This window comes from Ambystoma mexicanum, chromosome 6p, assembly GCF_040938575.1.
Source record: "Ambystoma mexicanum isolate Mex_15411 chromosome 6p, UKY_AmexF1_1, whole genome shotgun sequence".
NCBI classification, from domain to species: Eukaryota; Metazoa; Chordata; class Amphibia; order Caudata; family Ambystomatidae; genus Ambystoma; species Ambystoma mexicanum.
Genome location: NC_090935.1, coordinates 944,510,745 through 944,532,370, shown reverse-complemented (window position 1 = coordinate 944,532,370; position 21,626 = coordinate 944,510,745). Strand labels below are relative to the sequence as shown.

The 21,626-nt window shown below is 49.0% G+C and overlaps 1 protein-coding gene across 1 annotated transcript in view; it reads right to left on the bottom strand.

Annotated features, from left to right (window-relative positions):
• Positions 1 to 21,626, bottom strand: part of HSD17B4 (hydroxysteroid 17-beta dehydrogenase 4) — a 1,724,715-nt gene that overhangs the window by 976,030 nt on the left and 727,059 nt on the right. The window contains exon 15 of the mRNA XM_069625564.1: positions 6,878 to 6,949. Coding sequence (XP_069481665.1) covers positions 6,878 to 6,949 — 72 coding nt within the window. The remainder of the gene's footprint in view (positions 1 to 6,877; positions 6,950 to 21,626) is intronic.

The window sequence follows — 21,626 nt, the reverse complement described above, 5'->3', positions numbered from 1 at the left end:
GGTATGAACGGTATAACGGTATAAACAATGTGACGGTTATTATTGTTCAATTAAGTGGTTCACGGTATCTTTAACGGTATACCGTTATACCGTTACATCCCTACACCACTGGTGCTAGGCACTTGATGAATATCCTGGGCGCCGACTTCAATCCAAAGGGGAGGGCCTTGAACTGGTAGTGCCGCCCTTGGACTACGAATCTGAGAAACTTTCGATGTCCTTTTAGAATGGGGATGTGGAAGTAGGCCTTCTCCAGGTCCAGCGACGATAGGAAGTCGCCCTCCTCCTGTTGCCCCAGCAGGTGCTGGAGAGTGACCATCTGGAACTTCTGGGACTTGATGTACTTGTTTAAACGGCGAAGGTCCAGGATGGGTCGCCAGCCACCGGTTTTCTTTCTTACGAGGAAATAGCGCAAGTACATTCCGGAGCCCCAGAGCCTCTTTGGGACGAGCTCAAAGGCTCCTTTCTTCAGCATCGCCCTTACTTCCAGCAGCAGTTGAGGGCTGTGGTTTTCCTTCCTGGCCACGGGTGGAATGCGGGGGCACTTCTTTAGAAACTCGAGAGTGTGCCCGCGGGCCAGGGCATCCAGCACCCATCGGTCAGTGGAGATGGACTCCCACACGCTGACGAACTTCGCCAGCCGGCCTCCCACCGGGGTGCTGAGGTGGGGGCCCGACGCAATGGCCGGTTCAGTCCTGCTTGGTAGCGGCCTTGCCAGCTTGGCCTCCTTGACACCTACGAGATCCTCCTGACTTGCCGCATCCTCTGTATGCCTCCTGCGACGAGGAGGGGGCCGCGTGGCGGTACGTTGAGGAGCCACCGCCGAATCCTTTGGAGGCACCTTGCTTACCTCCGGAGTTCCGAAAGGGTGGCTGTCGTTGCTGCAAAACTCCCAAGGCCTAAGCCGTCTCCGTGTCGGCCTTGATGGCCTGCAGTGACTCGTACACTGTCTTGCCAAACAGGTTGTTCCCATCGAAAGGCATGTCCAAAACTCTGGTTTGCACGTCCTGGCGGAAATCGGTTGCCTTGAGCCAACCACGCGGCGAAGGCAAACACTGTTGCCCATCTGGCGAAAGCTGGTGTCAGCAATGTCCGTGGCCACCGTTATGGCGTGGTCTGACGCCACCTCGCCTTCCTGCAGGATCTCCAGGGCCTCAGCCCTCTTGTCGTCCGGCAGGAAGTCCAGCAGAGGAGCAATTTTAAACCACAGCTCCCTGTCATAGCATGCCACAATTGCGAGGGCGTTGGCTGCTTTAATCATCCTCTCCGCCGACAAGATGACCCGTCGTCCCATGGCGTCCAATTTTTTTCCTTTGCCGTCCGGCGGGGAGGTCGAAGTTGAAGCCGTCGCCCCTGCCGCTTTCTTCTTGGCCACTGCTGAGACGACCGAATCTGGGATCGGCTGCCCCCTAAGGCACATGGGGGTGGATTCCGGGACCCGGTACTTCTTCTCGTATCGGTCTCTCTTGGCAGGGGTTGTGGACGGGTTCTTCAGGAGCGCGAGACCCTCGTCCCAGATATCGTAGAGTAACGGGACCGAGAGGACCGTCTTCCTCTTGGCCTCGCGCCGTTGATAGAGGAAACCTTCCTTCTTCTGTTCTTCGGGGCAGAGCTGGAAGAGCTTGGATGCCCTGGCGATCATGGCGTGGAAGGAGCCAATTTCGTCGGGCGGGGAGGCCCGGGGAGGTGGTGATGGAAGGCCCATTCCGTCGTCACCACCGTCGTCAACTGTCCCCGTCGTGGCCGTCTCTGTACTCGTCTCATCCCTCTGATCCGGGGAAGGGGATGAAGGCTGTGAGGGCAGCGCAGGCTGGAAGGGCGGTGGGGGACGAGTTCTCCTCCGATTGCTTGGAGGCTTCCCGACGGTCCAGGCTCTGCTAGGTCGTCAGTTGGGGGTAAGGGCAAGCTTGTCCTTATCGCCATACACAAGGCCTGGATCGCCATCAAGATTGCTCCTGAGTTGTCCTGTGGCCCAGGTACCGGCTGCGACCGGCGTGACGGTTGGGGAGTGGAATCCTCTGCCTCCACGGGAACCTCGTCGGCACCACCCTCGCTTTCTTCGTCCGCCTCGTCGGGATCCCTCCCGCGAGACTGGACTTCCTCGAACCTCTTGTCCAGGATCTTCACGACTTCAGCCAGCTCCTCTTCAGAGGCTGTATCTGTGATGGCCACTGCCCCCCCTGTTTTTCTATTGGGTTTCTCACGGGGGTCTTATCGATGGGTTGAAAAGAGGATTCCCTTCGCAGTGGCAGGGGAACTCTGGGCCCTGAGGTCACCTCCACTGGGGTAGCCTCCACAGGCTTCGCCAGGGCCGCCACGACTCCCTCGATAGAGGCCTTAGCCAGGTGAATCAAAACCTTCACCACTTTGGACGCGCTTGAGGCCTTCACCTTGGGGGGAGGGTCGCCACCTCGCTCCCCCTCGGCTGTCTCCGTCGGGATCGACCGGGACTTCTCCCGAAGCTTACCAGGGTTCTACGACTTCCTTTTCTCCAAGCCAGAGCGTTGGCTCGTGGTTAATGGCGTCAGTGAAAGTGCGCCCTGCCTGGCAGCCGAGGAGCACGACTCTTCGGCGCTCCCGGTGCCCGCAGACTCACGATGCTTTGCCTTTTGTTGGGCCCCCGTCGCCGGACTGCCCTCAAAGGTCTTAGAAGACCGCTCGGACCTCTTCTCACCTGCTGCTGGGCTCTTCCCCTCCAGCCAGTGGGTGAGACAGATACGTCGATCCTTCATGGTCCGCTCCGACATGTTCTTGCAAAACGCACAGTCCTTCTCCACGTGCATTTTGTCTTCGTGAAGGCAGTAGAGGCATCTAGAATGCTTGTCCTCCTTGAAGACATTCTGCAATGCGCATCCAGGGCAGCTCCTGAACAGCTTGGATCCGGGCGTCGTGCTCCCTTTATCCTGGTCCATGTCCACGCGGGGTAGGCCTCAAAGATCTTCTGGAATCTGCCAAGAAGCGGAACTCGATGAAAACTTCGCCCTTGAGGGGCGTAGAAAATTCCGAAACAGATCCCCGTTGATCGGAAGTAGAAACGGTGGAGCTTGAGGCTCGATTGACCAAAAAAATTTGATTAAACTCTTTGAAAAAAAATCGCAAAACACAGTAAAAGCTCGAGAGCTATAGCACGAGGACTCCCAACACTTGAACGTGCAGTAAACATCTGAAAATGGCTACAAGAGAAGGGGTTTAGGTAGAGGGCAGTCATTGGCTGGGGGCAGTATGACCCAGAGACCAGTGATTGGTTATTAGGAGAAAGACAGTTCAGAAACGAAACTGAAACTGATTTTTTCTTTACTGAGGATTCCCAGCCTGACGAATGGGAATATTCATGAGCATGTGAATCCATGCCAGACCCATGCTGGAGAAGCTAAAATACCTAGGAATTTATCTTACTCCAGGATGTTTGGACATTTACCAAGCCAACTACCCTGGCCTTCTCGATTCCATGAAGGCTGAATTGCATTCCTGTAGGCCATTTCATGGTCGGGAAGAATCTCTGCAATACGAAATTGCTATATCACTTCCAGGTGTTACCGCTCACTATCTCTGCCAACACACTGGCAGAGTTGCAACAGGAGATTATGATATATGTCTGGAAGGGGGCGGGGGAGCCCAGATCTCTAAAACAACACTATATAGGTCCAGGGAGAGAGTGGGTATAGCATTACTGGATGTGCACAGATATTAACGAGCTGCTCAGCTAAAGGTGATACACAACTGGATTAACCCCTTCACAACCAAAAGCAGGGGTCTATTGGAGGAGGAGGTGGCAGGCAAACCACTTGGTTACATTCTTTGGTTGCCGAAAGGGGATAGGCCGCTGAGGTTGTACGAGCTGACTGCTACTAGAGTAACTACTCAGGTTTGGAATTTGGTGGCAGTGGGCCTGGGGCTCTCCTCATTCCGATCCCTGCTTACTCCCATTCACTTCAATCAGAGATTTCTACAGGCTTATGACAGAATTGCGCTGTCAAGCTGGGGTTTGCAAATTCCTCGTACACAGGTTTGATAATGGCCAGGTCCAGACTTTTGAATCTTGTAATGATACTTTTGGGGGCAAATGAAAGGGGGATAGGTTCCAATAGTGGCAGCTGCGACATTGGGCGATGCAACTAAGCAACCAGCAGGTGGCCACCATAGACTTATAGAATAAAAGTGGTGCTGTCGCTGAATGCCTCGAAGGGACTGGTGTCTAGCCGTTACTCTTGCTTGAGCGGGGAAGGTGCTCATTCTTTTCCATTTTATGTGTGAGCCTGCCACGACGATCTAGGTCTCCCGATTCCACCAGAGGCTTGGGGAGAAGCCTGGAGGGGGCTGAAGAAAGCCACTAGAAGTGTACAATATGCGGAAAAAGCGTTCAGGCTCCTGGATAGAGGATATATCTAACGCCTGATAGAATGTGGCACATAGGTGGAGGGAGTGGAGATGGGTTGTGCTGGAGTGGTTGTGGGGGCACAGGAACATACTTGCATATTTGGTGCCCTAAGCCAACACAATACTGGACTGATGTATTGAACACACTTAACTGCATAAAAGTGTTGTCGCTGCTGCTTGACCCAATTGTCTGCTTGTTGGGGTTCCTCAGGGAGAGAGAAAACATTGGGCATGTTTTCAATCTTGCCCTGGTACGCACCATGCTTCTCATAGCAAAGGCCACTATAGTGTCCTTCTGGAGGTCTTAGAGGTTGACAACTGTAGATGACTGGTGGGCACGTGTGTGGTCAATCTCCGTCACAGAAGGTATGATACTTTTCAGAAAATGATGTACAGGCATTCCTCCGGAGGTGGGGAGAGTTTTTGGCATATGCACAGAGCCATAATAAAGACTCTACATGCCCTTCTATGTTACGGGCTACGGGCCTGCTCGGATGCCCCTAGGAGAAGACAACGGCCCTAGTGCAGAACTGTTGGGACTTATTATTTTATCTCATGTACCATCAATGTATGTGTCGATTGGTTAATGCCTCTATGTTGTGATGTTCTTGAAGTTAAGTGGTTTCTTTATCTGTTGTTCTATGCAAGCACTTCCACTTGGGTGGGAGTTTCAAATGGAGTTGCGATATGAGCAATGTTTAGAACTGTCTTACAGTCTATAAAAACGAATAAAAAAAGATTTCAATTTTAAAAAAAGTTTGTCACCTTTTGTTGTTACAGTCCTTTGTGTACCTGGGTGATTGGGAGGGTTTAATGTGCATTTCTAGCATCCGAGAGGATGTTTAAGTATTGTGTTTAAGTTTTCTCATAACGCATACCAAAGGTATTGGTTTCACAAATTGGATCAATGCCTGACCCATAAGTCCATAGCCCAGACAGTAAAAGTAATTGCAGAGGATATACTTGCAGAGCTTCTGTGAGCTTTCTTCAGGTATCTTTTTAAGTACTTTATTTAATACTTTCATGTCTTGCACATGCCGGCCGTCAGTCTGTATGGTGTATTAAATTCTGAGGGCATATTCTTGGCAAGTGCAAATCCCTTGTCTTATACTGATGTCTACCCTTGACTTTCACGCAACAGTAAGTTGTCATTGTAGAGATGAACTTCTATTACTAAAGGCTCAAATCCCACACCTCCCAACAACCTAAAATAAGAGTCTGCTTCCACAAACCTTTCATTTATATTACAGGCTACATTTTTTAGTCAAAACGTACAAGCCTTCACAGAACCCACTGAATACAAACCTTGACCAATTATCATAAGACAGACGCATCACTGACATAACAGTCTCGCCATTTGGAAGAATGCTCCTTGCTAAAAACCACTACTACTCCTGGAAACTCCACGAGGGGAGTTTCCAGAGCAAAAAAAAAAAACACACACACACACAATTGCTAACTGGAGCATTGTCCCTCAAAAATAAGATGGCAAACCTAAATATGTCCCCAATGACATTCAAGTGGTTCAACTCAAAGACTTGGAAGAAGCACCAGTGATTTGCTCTCTTTCAGAATACTGAAATAAACCGCTCTAAAATGGCAACTCCCTCCCCTTCAGTACTGAAAGCACTGTTCGAAAAAGTGTTTTGGTGTTGAAATTGGACACTATCCACAGCACAGGCCACCATTTAGATATTCAACAGGCAAGAAAAAAGGACTTTACATTGTGGCCAGGCCTAGCTAATCTGCTGAAGATTCACTCGTTTGTTTGTGATCATACGTTTTTTCCAGCACCAAGGAGACATCTGGATGAAAGTCATGCGCTTAAACCACTCAACATAACATATCAGTAACATTATACAAAAAAAGACCAAAATGTATGGAGTTGTTCATTGACAGGGTTTGTGTGCATTCTAACTCTAGATGAAGTACCAGATATCTCACAAACAACAGCTGTTGTTTTATACTTCAACACAGGTCACAGAAAACAAGAAGGGTATAGGAGGAACACAGTGATGCAAAGAGTTTATTTCTGGCCCTTCATAGAAGTGACCTGTTACTGGATCCACACATAACCGAATTTGTTTAACTGGATAGTGTAGCTGCACTACACTGCTGGCCGTTTGCCTAAGGCATAAACCAACTACTTTTCAATGTCAATCACCCTGTAAATTATGAATGGGAGATCATCAATCCCAATCCTAGCATAACTCGAAATAAAGGACAGATCAAGCAGACTTGTCTCATTCACCCAGTGTTTAAATATAGCTAAATAGTATTCAATGTGGAATCAACCCAGTAAACTAGAAAGACTCCAGCAACCAAATAATTGAAGAGATACACAAATAAAACCCCTTGTATACGATGGCTTACACACTTCAATCTAATGGTTCGTTTTTGATTTAGACGTTTAGGTTTCATACATACAATTCAAATGCTATGAGCATGGCCTTTTAAAATATTGTGTTGGTTTATTTTGTATTATAATTATTTAGATTACCATCCAAAAGTATGACTGCTCCAGAACCTTTATCAAGGACGTCTGCAATTGTGGCTTCTGAAGTTAACTCCCCTGGAAAATAACAGAAGTGGACAATGCATTATCATCCTGGGAGAAGGTGATCGGAACAGACAAGGTACAGCTATTTACTACTGAGGAAATAAGGCTGTTCTGAAAGTATGCAACCTGAAAACAAGAGGTCTTTATACAGCAATTTTCAAAAACAGCAAGACCTTACATCACGGTTTGTGGGTGTGGAAGGGCAGAAGAAACAAAGCCTCAGAAAGATTCTGCAGTGTCTTTTGAGCAAATCGAGAAGTGAAGCATGCCCATCTAGTGGCATGTGGGTAATCCGATCCTAAAACATTTATGAAATTAGATAGATTGTCAGCCCCGTAAATTTCACAACCCTCCAATTAATTTCACATCAAAAACAATTGTGTCCACATTAAAAGTGTGATGCTAGGGAACCCTTCAAAAGTAAACTCTCTCCGTCCTATGCTGTACACTTAAAACAGCACACACTTCCCAACGGCCGACGGACCCACCGTGCTGAGGCTGCCATCGGCACATCACTGCTCTCTTGCACTTTTCCAGCTTATTCCCACTAACTCACCCCCCTCCCTCTTTCAGAGACGCCAGAGCGCCAGGGGACCACTCCGGTGGTGATAGTGCGCGGTACAAATATCCTTTAACATCCTTTAACATTAACAATGGAAAAGTTACCAAAGCCCTTACATGCCATTGGTTCACAAAGAATTGGGACAGTTTGGAATTTCAATAATCTTCATACACAAACCAGTCACCATTCTTAAACTGGTTGCAAAGATTCATTATCCCCCACTACCCCGTCCCCCCACTCCCTCTCCAAGTCATTGCTTAATCAAGGGCCCACCAATGTGATTTACTTAAATAAGGGACACTGCCACTTGGCACAGACCATTAAAGACATGTCAACCATATTCAAATGCCTGACAAAATAGCAACAGACCTTTGGGCCTCAGTAGTAGACATTCTGAATAGTTTCATAAGACTCCTGCCTGCATCACACATATTGACTGCTGGTCAATCTAGACACATTTTTCAACACTTCAAATAAAACACTTTATTTGGCAATGCCACAACTCCCTGGCAGATTAAGTCATCTGCAAGGCCTCACTTATCACATGCCTAATCGAGGAGCCAAATCTGCTTATTTTAGCAGCTGCCTCACCTCAGTTTCCAATGTAAAAAATATGATAAGTTACTCACCGTAGTGACTAGGTCCTTAGTCGCCCTTCCTCCAAACTGCATGGGCGTCCCTTCCAAGGGACGGGAGACAACCTTTTTCACCAGAAAAAACCTTCTTCCTTTTAAATTTAGAGGCGCGTGGGGGTGCGGCCCTGGGAGCATGCACTGCCCTGACTCCGCCCTCCGGCGCCACACCCCAGTCCCCATAGACGCATCGACAATAGATTAACATTGCCTAATGACACCAGTTTTATTAGTGGGGAGGATGGTGGGACGTATGGAGGAAAGGGGACTAAGCTAGTCACTACGGTGAGTAACTTATAATTACTCTTACGCCTGTCCCCTTTTCTCCATACTGCATGGGCGATTACAGAGTGTAGCCCCACGGTGGAGAGGAACCCTCCTTAAGCAAACAGGTTTCTAAGAACCGCCTGTCCGAAAGCCGCATGTGATCTAGAGCCACCGTCCAAACTGTAGTGCTTGCAGAAAGTGAAGGGGTGACCCATGTGGTCGCTTTGCTTATGACTTGCCAGGGGACATGCCGCTGGAATGCGATGGCCGTTGCCTTGGCTCGGACCGCGTGGGCATGCATGTTGTCCGACAGTGGCCTATGCTGTCCCTCGTAAGCTTCCTTGATGGCCGAGACCATCAAACGGGTTATGGAGGCCCGATATCCCGGTCTTAATCCGCCGAAGGTGACAAAAAAAGAGTGTCTGACTTGCGGAAGCCCTTGGTCCTGTCCAAGTAGAATTTCAGGGCACGCCTGACATCGAGGCAGCACAGAACTCTCTGGGTCTCGTCTTTAGGCTCAGCAAAAAACGTAGGCAGCACTATTTCTTCGTTCAGATGGAATGCGGAAGGCACCTTCGGTAAGAATGCAGGGTGTCCCCACAGGACTACTTTATCCTTGTAAAAACGTAGTATAGGGCTCCGAGGCGACCAGCGCCTGAATTTCGCTGACCCTGTGAGCCGAGGTGAGGCCGACTAGCAAGGCCGTCTTGATGGTGACCAGCCTGATGTCCGAAGACACTAAAGGCTTGAATGATTCGTGCGCCAGGGCCCCTAAAACTATGTTAAAGTCCCACACAGGGTGTCAAATGCTTCTTGACAATCGGGTTGGCAGAGTAGGACACCTCTTCCTCTGAGTTTCTGTAGGCCCCAATGGTTGCCAAGTATGTGTGGCAAGAGTCTACCTGCACGCCCGAGTGAGTGTCCAATGTACATGAAGGGGGTTGATATCCTTAGAGTCTGCCCAGTGGCAGAACCCTCTCCACTTGCTCTTATACTGGGCCCTGGTAACTTTGCTCCTAGCGCCCTGTATGAACTCTAGATTAGCCTACAAAAGGCGAGGTTGCCCTAGCGTGACCTGCTCAGGAACCACACTATGAGGACTAGTTTCTGTGGCGTGGGGTGGATGACCCTGCTCCCCCACCCCCCCCGCTGCGCCAGAAGATGTGCTGGGCCCGTTGGAAGGCAAATGGGTGGTCTCTCCAAGAGGCTAAGAAGCTCTGAGAACCATGGCCTGGCTGGCCACCATGGAGCGATACGAATGACGCTGAGGTGGCGAGACTCCTTGATCTTGCATATCACCCTGTGTATCAGCGGTGTGGGCGCGAAGGCGTATACTGTCATGCCGTTCCACTGAATCTGAAATGCGTCACCTAGGGAGTTGGGGCCCTGTCCCTGCCAGGGGGTGAACTGTTGGCACTTCCTGTTGACCCAGGAGGCAAAGAGGTCCACCTGGAGGTGTCCCCGTCTGCTGAAGATCTCCTGCAGTGCGGGGTCGTTCAGTTGCCACTCGTAATTGCCTGCTACCAGTCTGCAGAGCCTGTCCGCCACCAGATTGGATTCCCCGGAAGGTGGACGGCCGTGAGGTGGATGTTGTTCTCCAGGGCCAATTCCCACATGCTGACTGCCAGTCTGCACAGTGCAGGAGCTCTAGTACCTCCCTGCTTGTTGACCTAGAACATGTTTGGACGAGTTGTCTGTCTGAGTGAGGATGACCTTGCCCACGATAACCGGGAGGAAAGCTCCGAGTGCCAGCCACATGGCCTTCAGTTCCAGCCAATTGATGTGGTACTACTGCTCCTTCCGGGTCCAGGTGCAATGGAAGGAGTGGTTGTCCAAGGTCGCCCCCCGTTCCTCAAGAGAGGAGTCTGTAGTGATAATGACCTGTGGGGTAGGTTGCCGCAGGTTGCAGTCTCTGCACCACCATGAGAGGTCCGGGTGAAGAGAAGGAAAGTTGATCATCTCCGCCTGAGAGCCCCGCTCCTGGTTCCAAGATGCTGCAAAGTGCAACTGTATCCTCCTCATCCTGAGTCTCGTGTGGGGGACAGCCAATAGTACCGCTGCCATGAGACCCAGTAGGTGTTGGTACCACCAGACCGATGTCACTTCTCTGCTGAGAAAGTGCGCTGCGGCCTTTTTGATGGCTGTGATCTTGTCCTCCGAAGGAAAAACTCTCTGGGACCACGTGTCCCAGATGAGGCCCAAGGATGTCAGACTCTTCATAGGCTGCAGATGCAACTTCTTGAGATTGAGCGAAAAGCCCAGATCGTGCTGTGTGTTCATGAGAGCATCGGAGGTGTAGTGCACCGCTTCCGGAGATGAAGCCCTGAGGAGCCAGTCCTCGAGGTACGAGTAGATGTGGTGGCCCTGAGCCCTGAGGATGGCGGCCACTGTATTCATCAGCCTGGTAAAGACCCTGGGGCCGAGTTGAGGCCGAAGTGAAGCACCTTGTATTGGAAATGGCAGCCCATGATCCTGAATCGTAGAAAAGAACGATGAGATTGCCAGATCAGGACGTGTAAGTACCTGTCCTCCAGAGTCAGGGAGCACACCCAGTCTCCCTTGTACAAAATGAGGTAGGGAGAGGTTGAGGGTGAAAAGTTCCAGCACAACTCTCAGGCCCGCCTGGTTCTTTTTCTGAATGGCAAAAATCCTGGAGTAAAAGCCCAAGCCTTGCTGGGAGGTTGGGACTTCCTTCACTGCCTGGCTCTCGACAAGCAACTGGATCTCTGCCAAAAGAGTTGCTGTCCCAATCTGTGGCATTGGGGGGGAGGGGGGGCGAAGAGGATGGGACGGGTAAGCGGTACCCCGTGGATTCTACGGAGAGGATCTTAGGGGCCGCAAAATTCTGGCACCAAATGTGTGCATGGAGAGCAAGCCTGCCCCCCACTGGAGACACATGGACCCGGAGGGGCGTGTCATGCCTTCTTTCCTCCGAGGCTGTTGCGGAGGAGGGAGACTGGAAAAAGCCCTTACTCCCCCGCTCTTTGTGTTGTTAGTGCCGATGTTGAGTCGGCAAACGGTCCGACTGCCTGGACCTCCGCTCTTGGAAGCCGTGGAACCCTCTGTATGTACGTCCCTTGTCCGAGCGCTGCTGTGACTGGTTGTACGTTTTGGGCGTGGTCTTTGTAAGGATGGTTTAAGAAGACTTTGTTGTTTGGGAGCTGTTTTTCTTTTCATCCAGCTCCTCGTCCGTGGTGAAGTGAAAGAGGTCACCCCCCTCCAAGGCAGGTCTAAGATGCGTTTCCGGACATCCGGGTTGAATTTAGTAGCACAGAGCCAGGCCTTTCTTCTCATGTCCGTGCCAATGCAGATGGCTCGGCCAGAGGTGTCAATGTGGCCCACGGTGGACTCCATGATGTCTTGTGCCACCAACTTGGCCCCTGCCACTCCTGCCTTGAATCGTGATGGGGTCTGCGCCGGAACCTCTGGGAGGAAATCTGCAATTTCCCGCCAAAGCTTCTGGTGAGCGGCTGCCAGCATGGCATCCGCGTTGGATTGACAAAGATGTAGAGATGGATTGGAATACAACTTCTTCCTGTACGCATCCAAGATCTTCTCCTCCTTGCCTAGCAGTGACGTAGACAGACGAGGAGGCAGAGGACCACTGAGGCTTGGAGTATAGTGATGCCACATCAATCACAGAGGAGTGCGGCTGAGACTGGGCCAATAGCAAGAGTGTATCCCCCCCACCATCTTTCTGTACTTGGCGTCCAGGCGTCGATTGACTTGCTGGACAGAGTGGGGCTTGAGCCAGCCCTTTTTGGCCAAGGCAGCAACATCCTTCTGCATCGGGATCCCTGTTCCAGCTGCGGGAGGTAGCATAAGGACTTCAGCAAGGACCCCCCCACCACTGGTTGCTCCACCTCGGGTTGAGGAAGGCCGAGGTACTCTGCCAGCCCTGCAGACGTTTGTGGAAGGCCTTGGCTGACGACGATGTGTCAGGGTACTCCCTCCTCCTTGTCAGTGTCCACCTGGGGGTCCAGTTGGTGGAGTGCTGGGAGCCAAAGGCTGAGGTGTGGAGACTGGGGCCGGAGGCTAAAGCAGACGCTTGTACAGAACCAACTGGACTATCAGTTGAGGGGCCAGAGTGGGTAGTGGTGGATGCACAGGGGCCTGTGGTGCCGGCACCAGAGCCATTGGAGGGAGCACGTCCCTGATGGCGTCCCTGAGGATGGCCCCCATCCAAGGAGATTTCTTAAGGCCGAGGAAACTTTCAAAGAACCTGTTCTCACAGGCCGGAGGTGATATTGACGGGGTAGTGGGTGGCTGCCGGAGCCGTTGCGTGCCCTGCCGATACGGACACAAGGGAAACCTACCCTGTGTTAATTACAGATAGGCTGTAGGCCACATACCTGTTTGACACCAGTCCCACCTTGACACTTGTTTGTTCCTTCACATGCTCCCTTTCTTGGTATGGCATCGGGCGGGTGCCCCTCATGTCAGGCAAGGCAGCCATCTTGTTGAGCTGCCTTCCACGTGCCTGCGTCGGGTTGCTTGGCTCACTGGGCCCAGCCTCCTCCAGGACTCTTGAGTGTGGATCATGAGGCCTACCCTGTTCCTCAGGCCAGGACTGGTAGGCTTTTCGCCCTTGGCGGACCTGGCGGTAGAACTGCATACATGCGCCCCCTCGGACATCTTGCCGGTACTAGGGCGTGGCCCCTCTAGTAATGACCCGGTAAAAGAACCTTCCGGTCCCTCAGCCCTGTCAACGGGAGGATCAATTGACCCCTCAAACTGCCAGCCGGTAGCTGATATAGCCTTGTTACTCGTGCTGGTGTGAAGACCTGAGTGGTCCCTCCAGCCTGTTCGATTTCTTGGGAAGGAGTCTCCCTTGCGGGGGTGCGCTGGAAAAGAGTGGCCCTACTTTGGGCTTAGATCGATGATAGACGAAGACCTTTAGGTCCTCTGGAGGTGATCTCTGGAAGAGCTCCCTCCACCTGGCTAATCCATACTTTTCTCTTTCTATAAAAATCCCCTCTTAATATGTCTTGTCACTCTTATGATTTGCAGATCTATCTTTACCTACTTTCGCCGAGCCATTACATGCTCATCTGTCATCTTGCCTTTCTGCCATCCACTCATGGAAGCTCAGTCACTCTTCACCGTAATCTTTCTAAAACGTAAATTCTTTATTTTGTGGTATCAGCACTTTCCCCACCTATATTCTCTGCCCTGGCTTATTTTCCTTTGTCCGCTTCTGCTCTTTACTTCGGTGTCAAGTTCAAATCTTTGCTTACTTTTTTTCTCATTTAATATTTCGGAAATGCACACATTTATTACATTTGATGCCACTTAAGTATTAATTACCCCTCTTATTTGTTCCCCTATGGACTACTGCTTGGCTCTTTTCATTGATCTCCCACCGTTTGCCATTGCTACTCTTTGCTCAAACCAGAATACCTCTATTCGTCTTGTTACCACGATCCTCTATTTTTTCATTGGTTGATTTTCTGCATTGGCTCCAATTTCACTTCTGTATTCTCTTTCATTTCCTTTGTATTGTCTTTAAGTGTGCCCATGGCCTGGCTTCTCATCTCTCCTCTTTGATCACACGATCTGCTCTTAGAGGAGTCAGGAATGACACTAGGGCACAAGGGATTCATGGTTTTGGTCAAAGACATTTATTAAAGAAAGAATGGGGTGGGAAAATGCCTCTGTCCCTGAACTAGAGGTTTTTGCCTACCTAAAATCAAAACTAAGGGTCTGTCGATGTCAGAATGTCCAAAACAAAACCGGCCCGGTGTCCAAAGTACTATTCTGACCATCACACTAAAAATAAACTCAAACATGAACATGGTAATTTCTTTGCCTTGAGTGATGGATAAATGTTCAAAAGAAAAATGCACAACTCCAACGTAAAGGTCCAGAAGGATAGAGTTCCTTGTTCCAGAGGGTGATTCCGTCCCCCTGGATTTCTCTTCCCTCTGTGGTAGACCCAAACGATATCAGTTCCTTTAGTTTCACTTTCTTCACAACTCAACTGGTGGAAAAACAACTTAGTTCTTTATCTACTATCTTGCTAGAGTACCTGGTGTACTCCCCTGCCACTTTTCCCGCTCTGTTCCGCTGGTTTTACACAGCCCGTGGCTCGTCCCAATATGTCCTCCTGAGGACCCCTTTTCTGGTGATGTATTTCTTATATACAGTTCACTTGATTCTGGCCTTGTGTATTTCTTTACCAGGGCCTTCTTGTTCCGACTTGCGTCTGCCTGGTATGCTCTCCTGCCAAGATGTCTTGAACACACTTGTAGTTTTACTGTATCTGCTTTGGCCTAGTATACTCTCTTGCTGGGACTTCTCCTCAGTTCTGTCTTAATTATCAAAAGACCCACTGACCTCACTTTCGTTTAAAGCACTCTTCGTTTTTTTTTCATAATTCACAAAAATACCCATTGGTTTTACCACTTAAATATTTAATTTCTCTGATAAATGTACATTTTCATGTGGCCTGCCTACCTGTACGCCCCGGTGTCCCTAGTTCCCGTTGGGGACTTGCCAGTTCACCAGCTGGCGTGTTGCTGCATTATTGCAGTAAGGCATCTCTTCTTCTGCCGCCGCGTTCGTTCTACGGCTTTCCTTTCTGCAGAGGTCCATGCTGGATTCTTCTGCTCTGCGTCAGGCTTCCATCAGGTAGGTGGTGTTGGTTACCGGCTGCGAATGTCCAGGAGCCTTGGATTGTTTTCTAGCGTTCTCGCAGACTGTCTCCTTCTTCCAACCACAACCTCTTCTGCTTCGTTGAGACCGATGGCTCCACAGTAGCTCCTGCAGTCCCACAGTGACCCAGTCCCAACCACGAGAGACAGCCTTTTCCTTCCAGCCATGGTGCTCCAGCTTCCCCAACCAGCGCCTCCTTGCACAGGAAACTCTTGTAAAGGAGGTCCCAAATACAGCCTGCACTCCAGTCGCCCATTTTGAAGTACGAAGAGCGTTCACACCGAGATATGTGACGTATGATGAGCAAATAAACCAGCAGAGAGACGCATTAGGGCTCTGCCCAGTGCCTATCAGAAGAACAATACCTATTGACGTACCAATAACCAGACAACCATGGACAGTAAGGTATCCATTGAGACAACCGTGCCAGCAAATGACAAAATGAAGATTGCTTAAACACTGTCCCAGAAGAAACTCAAAAGGCCTTAATTGAAGACGAATGGTGACGACACAAGGACCCGGACAGACTCACAGATGAAAAACGACAACCAAAAAATGACACACAGAGACGAAACGCGATGAACAAGTAGAAGGAGAGACGATGTTGAAATATAAAGAAACTTAAACTGTAAAGCAGGATGAAGATATTCAACCACCTAACACCTGTACATATGCTTGTAACCGCAAGAAGATGAGAAAACAGTGTAGCTTGCTATGCTTAGCAGAAGAATAGAGCAGCAATCGCCAACTATATATCTACCTCAAAGAAGAACACTATATATAAGTGCAAGTCCACTTTATACAAAAGCAGAATTAACCTAGGTTACTAAGGGTCAAACAGGACAGGATCTGTATTCCAGCTAAAACAAGAAAAGACGGAAGAATCGAAACCCAGCAAGAAGCAGCAAGTGCCTGGGAAGTCGAGGTCAGACCAAGAGAGGGAGGTGGACAGTAGCTTCGGAGAATCGAAACTTAAGAACAGCACAGCCTGCCCCGTGAAGGTCGAGATAAGGAGGCCCAGGCAGGTGGCAAGCCGAATAAAGAATTAAATGCACAAATAGAAAGAAAACTAAGCAGATTCACAGTGTGCTAGCACGTGACCAGCCGAGCAAGAAGAGGCACCTAGGCCTGGCTGTCTCCCAAACAGAAGATACCATAACTTTTCCTGACAAGAAGCTACAGTTTCGAGGCCGACCACAGCCAGCTAATTGACACAAAGCACCAAACTACTGATTGATAGAAGGGAGGCCAGGTGAATATTGGGGTATCCTGCATCTGGTTGACCATTGTGCGTGCTGCTACTTAAAGTGGAGATTTATGCATGGGGTTGAAGCCAACCCAATCACAATGGACCAAATAATCTAGGGTCCTATAGATAGTAGAACCAATGGGACGTCGTACTTTTAGCGACGGTCCACTGTAGTCATTTTTGAAGGAAGAGCTTAGACGCCCACCTGATAATGTTAATCCAATCCTCACACTCCGTTACCATATACAGATAGAGCACCTATATTTAAATTACCTTTTCCAACCAACAGAACTGCATGATAAACCTTTGAGTGTTACATGGCAATGAGGACGAATTTCGGGTATAACTGTTACTGTTTGCATGAAGTCGTTGGGAGTTGAAGCGAGACGAGCTATTGCATCACTGTTGATTTCCATGTTTCCCCGTTTGTTGTACTTGTCATTAAACGGACTCCTCCTTTGCCAAACCATTGAGTTGCCCTTATTGATTGGTGTTGGAGTAAGAAATCCTACACTCCATCCACCTCAAGGTGCAGCTATCTCGTCTTAAAGTACTTCAGAGCGAGCTCTGACTCTATGGGCCGGTCAGGGGTTACCCTCTCTCTAGTACTCTTGGTAGCAGAGGATGGTTGGTGACCATCGATTATTGATCAAAATAAGACACCTATTGACCATCGACATAAAGTAAATCTAGTTTTACAAAGGTAGCGGGCGCCCCTCTCTCGCAAGAACAGACATGATAACCTGTTCAGTGGTTATTAACCACTTGAGAGTTCGCAGCCACTGCTTTTACTCACTGTGCCTTTCACAGATGGGAAATATCCATTTGCATATCAGTCTTTGTCCTGCCCAGGGGCACTCTAGCACCGAAATACAATGGCAATTCCAATCTGAACGAGAGTACCACCAGCAACCCCATACACGTGTTTCACCCTTGTTGGGGATCATCAGTGAGGTGAAGCTGATGCCTCTCTAAGCACAGTGAGAGGGAGACCACGTCTGGTTGCCCCCAGGAGACCTAGGGTTACCAATCCCAGGTTCCTTAAAAAATAGTTTTACAAAGGTAGCGGGCGCCCCTCTCTCGCAAGAACAGACATGATAACCTGTTCAGTGGTTATTAACCACTTGAGAGTTCGCAGCCACTGCTTTTACTCACTGTGCCTTTCACAGATGGGAAATATCCATTTGCATATCAGTCTTTGTCCTGCCCAGGGGCAGTCCAGCACCGAAATACAATGGCAATTCCAATCTGAACGAGAGTACCACCAGCAACCCCATACACGTGTTTCACCCTTGTTGGGGATCATCAGTGAGGTGAAGCTGATGCCTCTCTAAGCACAGTGAGAGGGAGACCACGTCTGGTTGCCCCCAGGAGACCTAGGGTTACCAATCCCAGGTTCCTTAAAAAATAGTTTTACAAAGGTAGCGGGCGCCCCTCTCTCGCAAGAACAGACATGATAACCTGTTCAGTGGTTATTAACCACTTGAGAGTTCGCAGCCACTGCTTTTACTCACTGTGCCTTTCACAGATGGGAAATATCCATTTGCATATCAGTCTTTGTCCTGCCCAGGGGCAGTCCAGCACCGAAATACAATGGCAATTCCAATCTGAACGAGAGTACCACCAGCAACCCCATACATGTGTTTCACCCTTGTTGGGGATCATCAGTGAGGTGAAGCTGATGCCTCTCTAAGCACAGTGAGAGGGAGACCACGTCTGTTTGCCCCCAGGAGACCTAGGGTTACCAATCCCAGGTTCCTTAAAAAATAGTTTTACAAAGGTAGAGGGGACAGTGAGTAAAAGCAGTGGCTGCGAACTCTCAAGTGGTTAATAACCACTGAACAGGTTATCATGTCTGTTCTTGCGAGAGAGGGGCGCCCACTACCTTTGTAAAACTATTTTTTAAGGAACCTGGGATTGGTAACCCTAGGTCTCCTGGGGGCAACCAGACGTGGTCTCCCTCTCACTGTGCTTAGAGAGGCATCAGCTTCACCTCACTGATGATCCCCAACAAGGGTGAAACACGTGTATGGGGTTGCTGGTGGTACTCTCGTTCAGATTGGAATTGCCATTGTATTTCGGTGCTGGACTGCCCCTGGGCAGGACAAAGACTGATATGCAAATGGATATTTCCCATCTGTGAAAGGCACAGTGAGTAAAAGCAGTGGCTGCGAACTCTCAAGTGGTTAATAACCACTGAACAGGTTATCATGTCTGTTCTTGCGAGAGAGGGGCGCCCGCTACCTTTGTAAAACTAAAGTAAATCTAGGTCTTCTGCAATATCACAAGTCCTTTGCCATTCGGCTGAGTAGACCGTGAAGCTCCCCATAGACAATGGTAGCTTAACCCAAGACTGCAGTCGGGGCCTGAAAGGACCCGTTTTCTCAACACATCCCTTCCCATTCCTACAGGTAGCTGATCGGGCGGAAATCTGAAGAAGGCGGTAACAAAGGCAGTGATCCCGAGGGTCCAGAGACGAACGATGCGAGCGGTGAGTAAAGCAAAAATTTAGTGCTTTGGCAAACAGTGAACACCTTAAGAACAAGTAAAGGGAAAAGGTAACGGAGGGAGTAGGAAAAACAAAATAGTCAGAAGAAGAGAAGACTGTATATATAAGGGGGATAATGACTCAAGAATAATTGAATAAATAGGGGTTACCGGGGTGGACACCCGAGAAGAGAGAGGTTACCAGGGTGGACACCTGAGAAGTGAGAGGATTTGCTTTATTCCTGCGCTTTAACATAGCGGCCAGAAGAAACGTGTACCCAGAGTCCCACATAATGGGGAACAATTAGACTACCACCACGTTTAAAGACGTCGTGAAAGTGGTTCGTTTAGACTCCATGAAGGGGTAATGATTGGAGGCAGAGATATCTGTGTCCAGCTGGTGTCCATTTAGTCTGTTAAGTGTCTGTCTTACATGTGCTGTGACGTCATATGTGAAATTTAAAAGAACTGATTAAAATATTTGCGGAATTCGATAGCTGAGACAGAATCACAAATGAATTGATGTTTTTGAGCAAATTGGTAATATACAAGATTTTTTAGTGGAAAATTTAGATTGGACCTTGCAGTGTTTGGTGCTCACTCATATTGTCACAAGGTGTTTAAACCACACGAAAGCATTGACAAGTGTTATATAAGAAGAAAGGGAACAGATTCAAGCATGGAAAACATAACTCCATTAGTACACTTATGCAAGCAGTTGCCAAAACATGCACGCAAGCTAACCGATATATTTATTTACCTTTATCCCACTCGGTTTATAGCACCGAGTGGGATAAAGGTACTGCCCACAAGATTTTTATGCCATGGCCACAAAATGGGTCTTTATCCAAAGCCGTCTTACAACATATGATGACATACTTGCATGCCACATATACAGGCAAGAAACTAGAAAAACGCCTTGCTGTTCTAGAACTTTGGAAGATGTATGAACAAACAAAGGAGGAAGAGCCGCCAACAGATTGGAGACTAAATGTGTGCACAGAGGGGGGTGTGACACCAACCGCGCCACCTGCCCCGCCCGAAACGAAAACCGAAGAAAGTAAGGACAAGGGATTATACCAGTTAAGGGAGCTTAAAGCAGCCACAGGGTACAGCAACCCTGCATATGAGTCACCTACATACAGTAGTGATGAAAATCAAGGGAAGGATAAGGACAAGAATCTTACCTCTGCAGTCCTGAGGGACAAGGGCAGACACAATGACGAAAGAAAGTATCAGGCACAGACGAGTGCATCTCTCGACAAGGAGCGAGAGGGAAAGAAATGGAAAGGAAACGAAGACAGAACTGATGAGATCGCATTTGCAAAAGACGAATGGATGGGAGGACAAATCTTATTGAAACTCGATGGGAAAGGAAGTGATGACATGAGACCAAAAGAGAGGTTAGATGAGGCACAGGGAAAGGAGAAAGAGAAGGAGTTAAGAGACGAAAGGATAAGAAGGAAAGATAGAATAAGGCGAGAACAGCTATATCGCGAAGAGCAAGAAAAACAGCTTGATCGCAACCCAAGAACAGCCTATGATCAAGAAAGACAGAAACAGCAAAGGTTGGAAGAAGAGCAAAGGGTACGTGAAAAAAGGATAAGGAGACAAAGAGATGAGTAAATTTGAAGGGCACATGAACGTAGAAATGAAAAGAGAAGGGAAGAGGATAGGGTCAGAAGAGGTGAGGAAGTGCAAAGAATTTGATGACTATATCGAACGTAAGCGAAGACAGAGGTCACGCAATCTCGAATATTTAGAGAGGGAAGTTAAAAAACACGATCCAGTTGTAGACTGGGAAGACATTGAAGAATTCTTTCCTTCTTTCCTGCGTACGATTCAGTACCAGGCACATGTAGGGCAATTATTGAAGATGACTTTGACACCAGAAGCATCAGGGAAACGATCGACAGAGTATATAATGAAGTGGGGCTAGAACAAATACCCCAAGGAGAGGGGGAGGACGAGCGAAGCTGTATTACACTGAGGGTGTCCCCCGAAGTAGTGGGACTAGGAAACTTTCCCTGGACAAATTAGAAACGATGAAGAAACAAGAAGTTGCGTGAATTGGGAACAAACAATGCCTGACTCTGAAGGGGAGGAGCACGAGGCAAACGAGGAAGGGAGACGGCGCGAAAGACGACTCCCTAGGGAAAGAGGGATACGATGGTCAGACACTAGCGAGTCCGCACCGAGGGCATCAGAGTCAGCCGCACAGTCTAGCCAACATGAAGGAGTACCTCATGGTCCGAGGGGGCTGTTGTCACTGCCCTATGTAGGCAGACTAAGGACACTGCCAGGTAGACAGCGATGTGGGAATATTACCCCTGCGATAGACTAGAGAACTATGAGAGAAGAGAAAGAGGGCTGCGCACTCCAATTTCCGCTACTAGAAAAAGGGGGAGCAAGACCACAATATATTCCATGGCCACACACGGATCAAAAAAACTTGAAAAACAAGCTTCCAATGCTGACATCGGGAGCCGGAAGATGGACAAACGAGTTAGGAAAAAATGACAGGAGGAAACACGCTAGCTATAGGGGACATTAAAGGTCTCCCGATCGCCATACCTGGTGAGAGAGCAGGCGATGTGTGGACACGGGCAGGCTACCCTGGTGTAACCACAATCAACACTGCGCATGACGGAACGCCATTTAACAATTGCAGAGCAGCAGTATGGAAAGTGCTAGGAGTGCTTTAACCAGAAACTTCCGATATGGGAGCCATAATGACTCCGAAAATGAAGGAGTCGGAAGATCCGTTCATTTTTATCCAGAATTTCCAAGTTGCGTCGGTGCTCGAAACGCATGAATCTTGGACGAAATCAATACCTG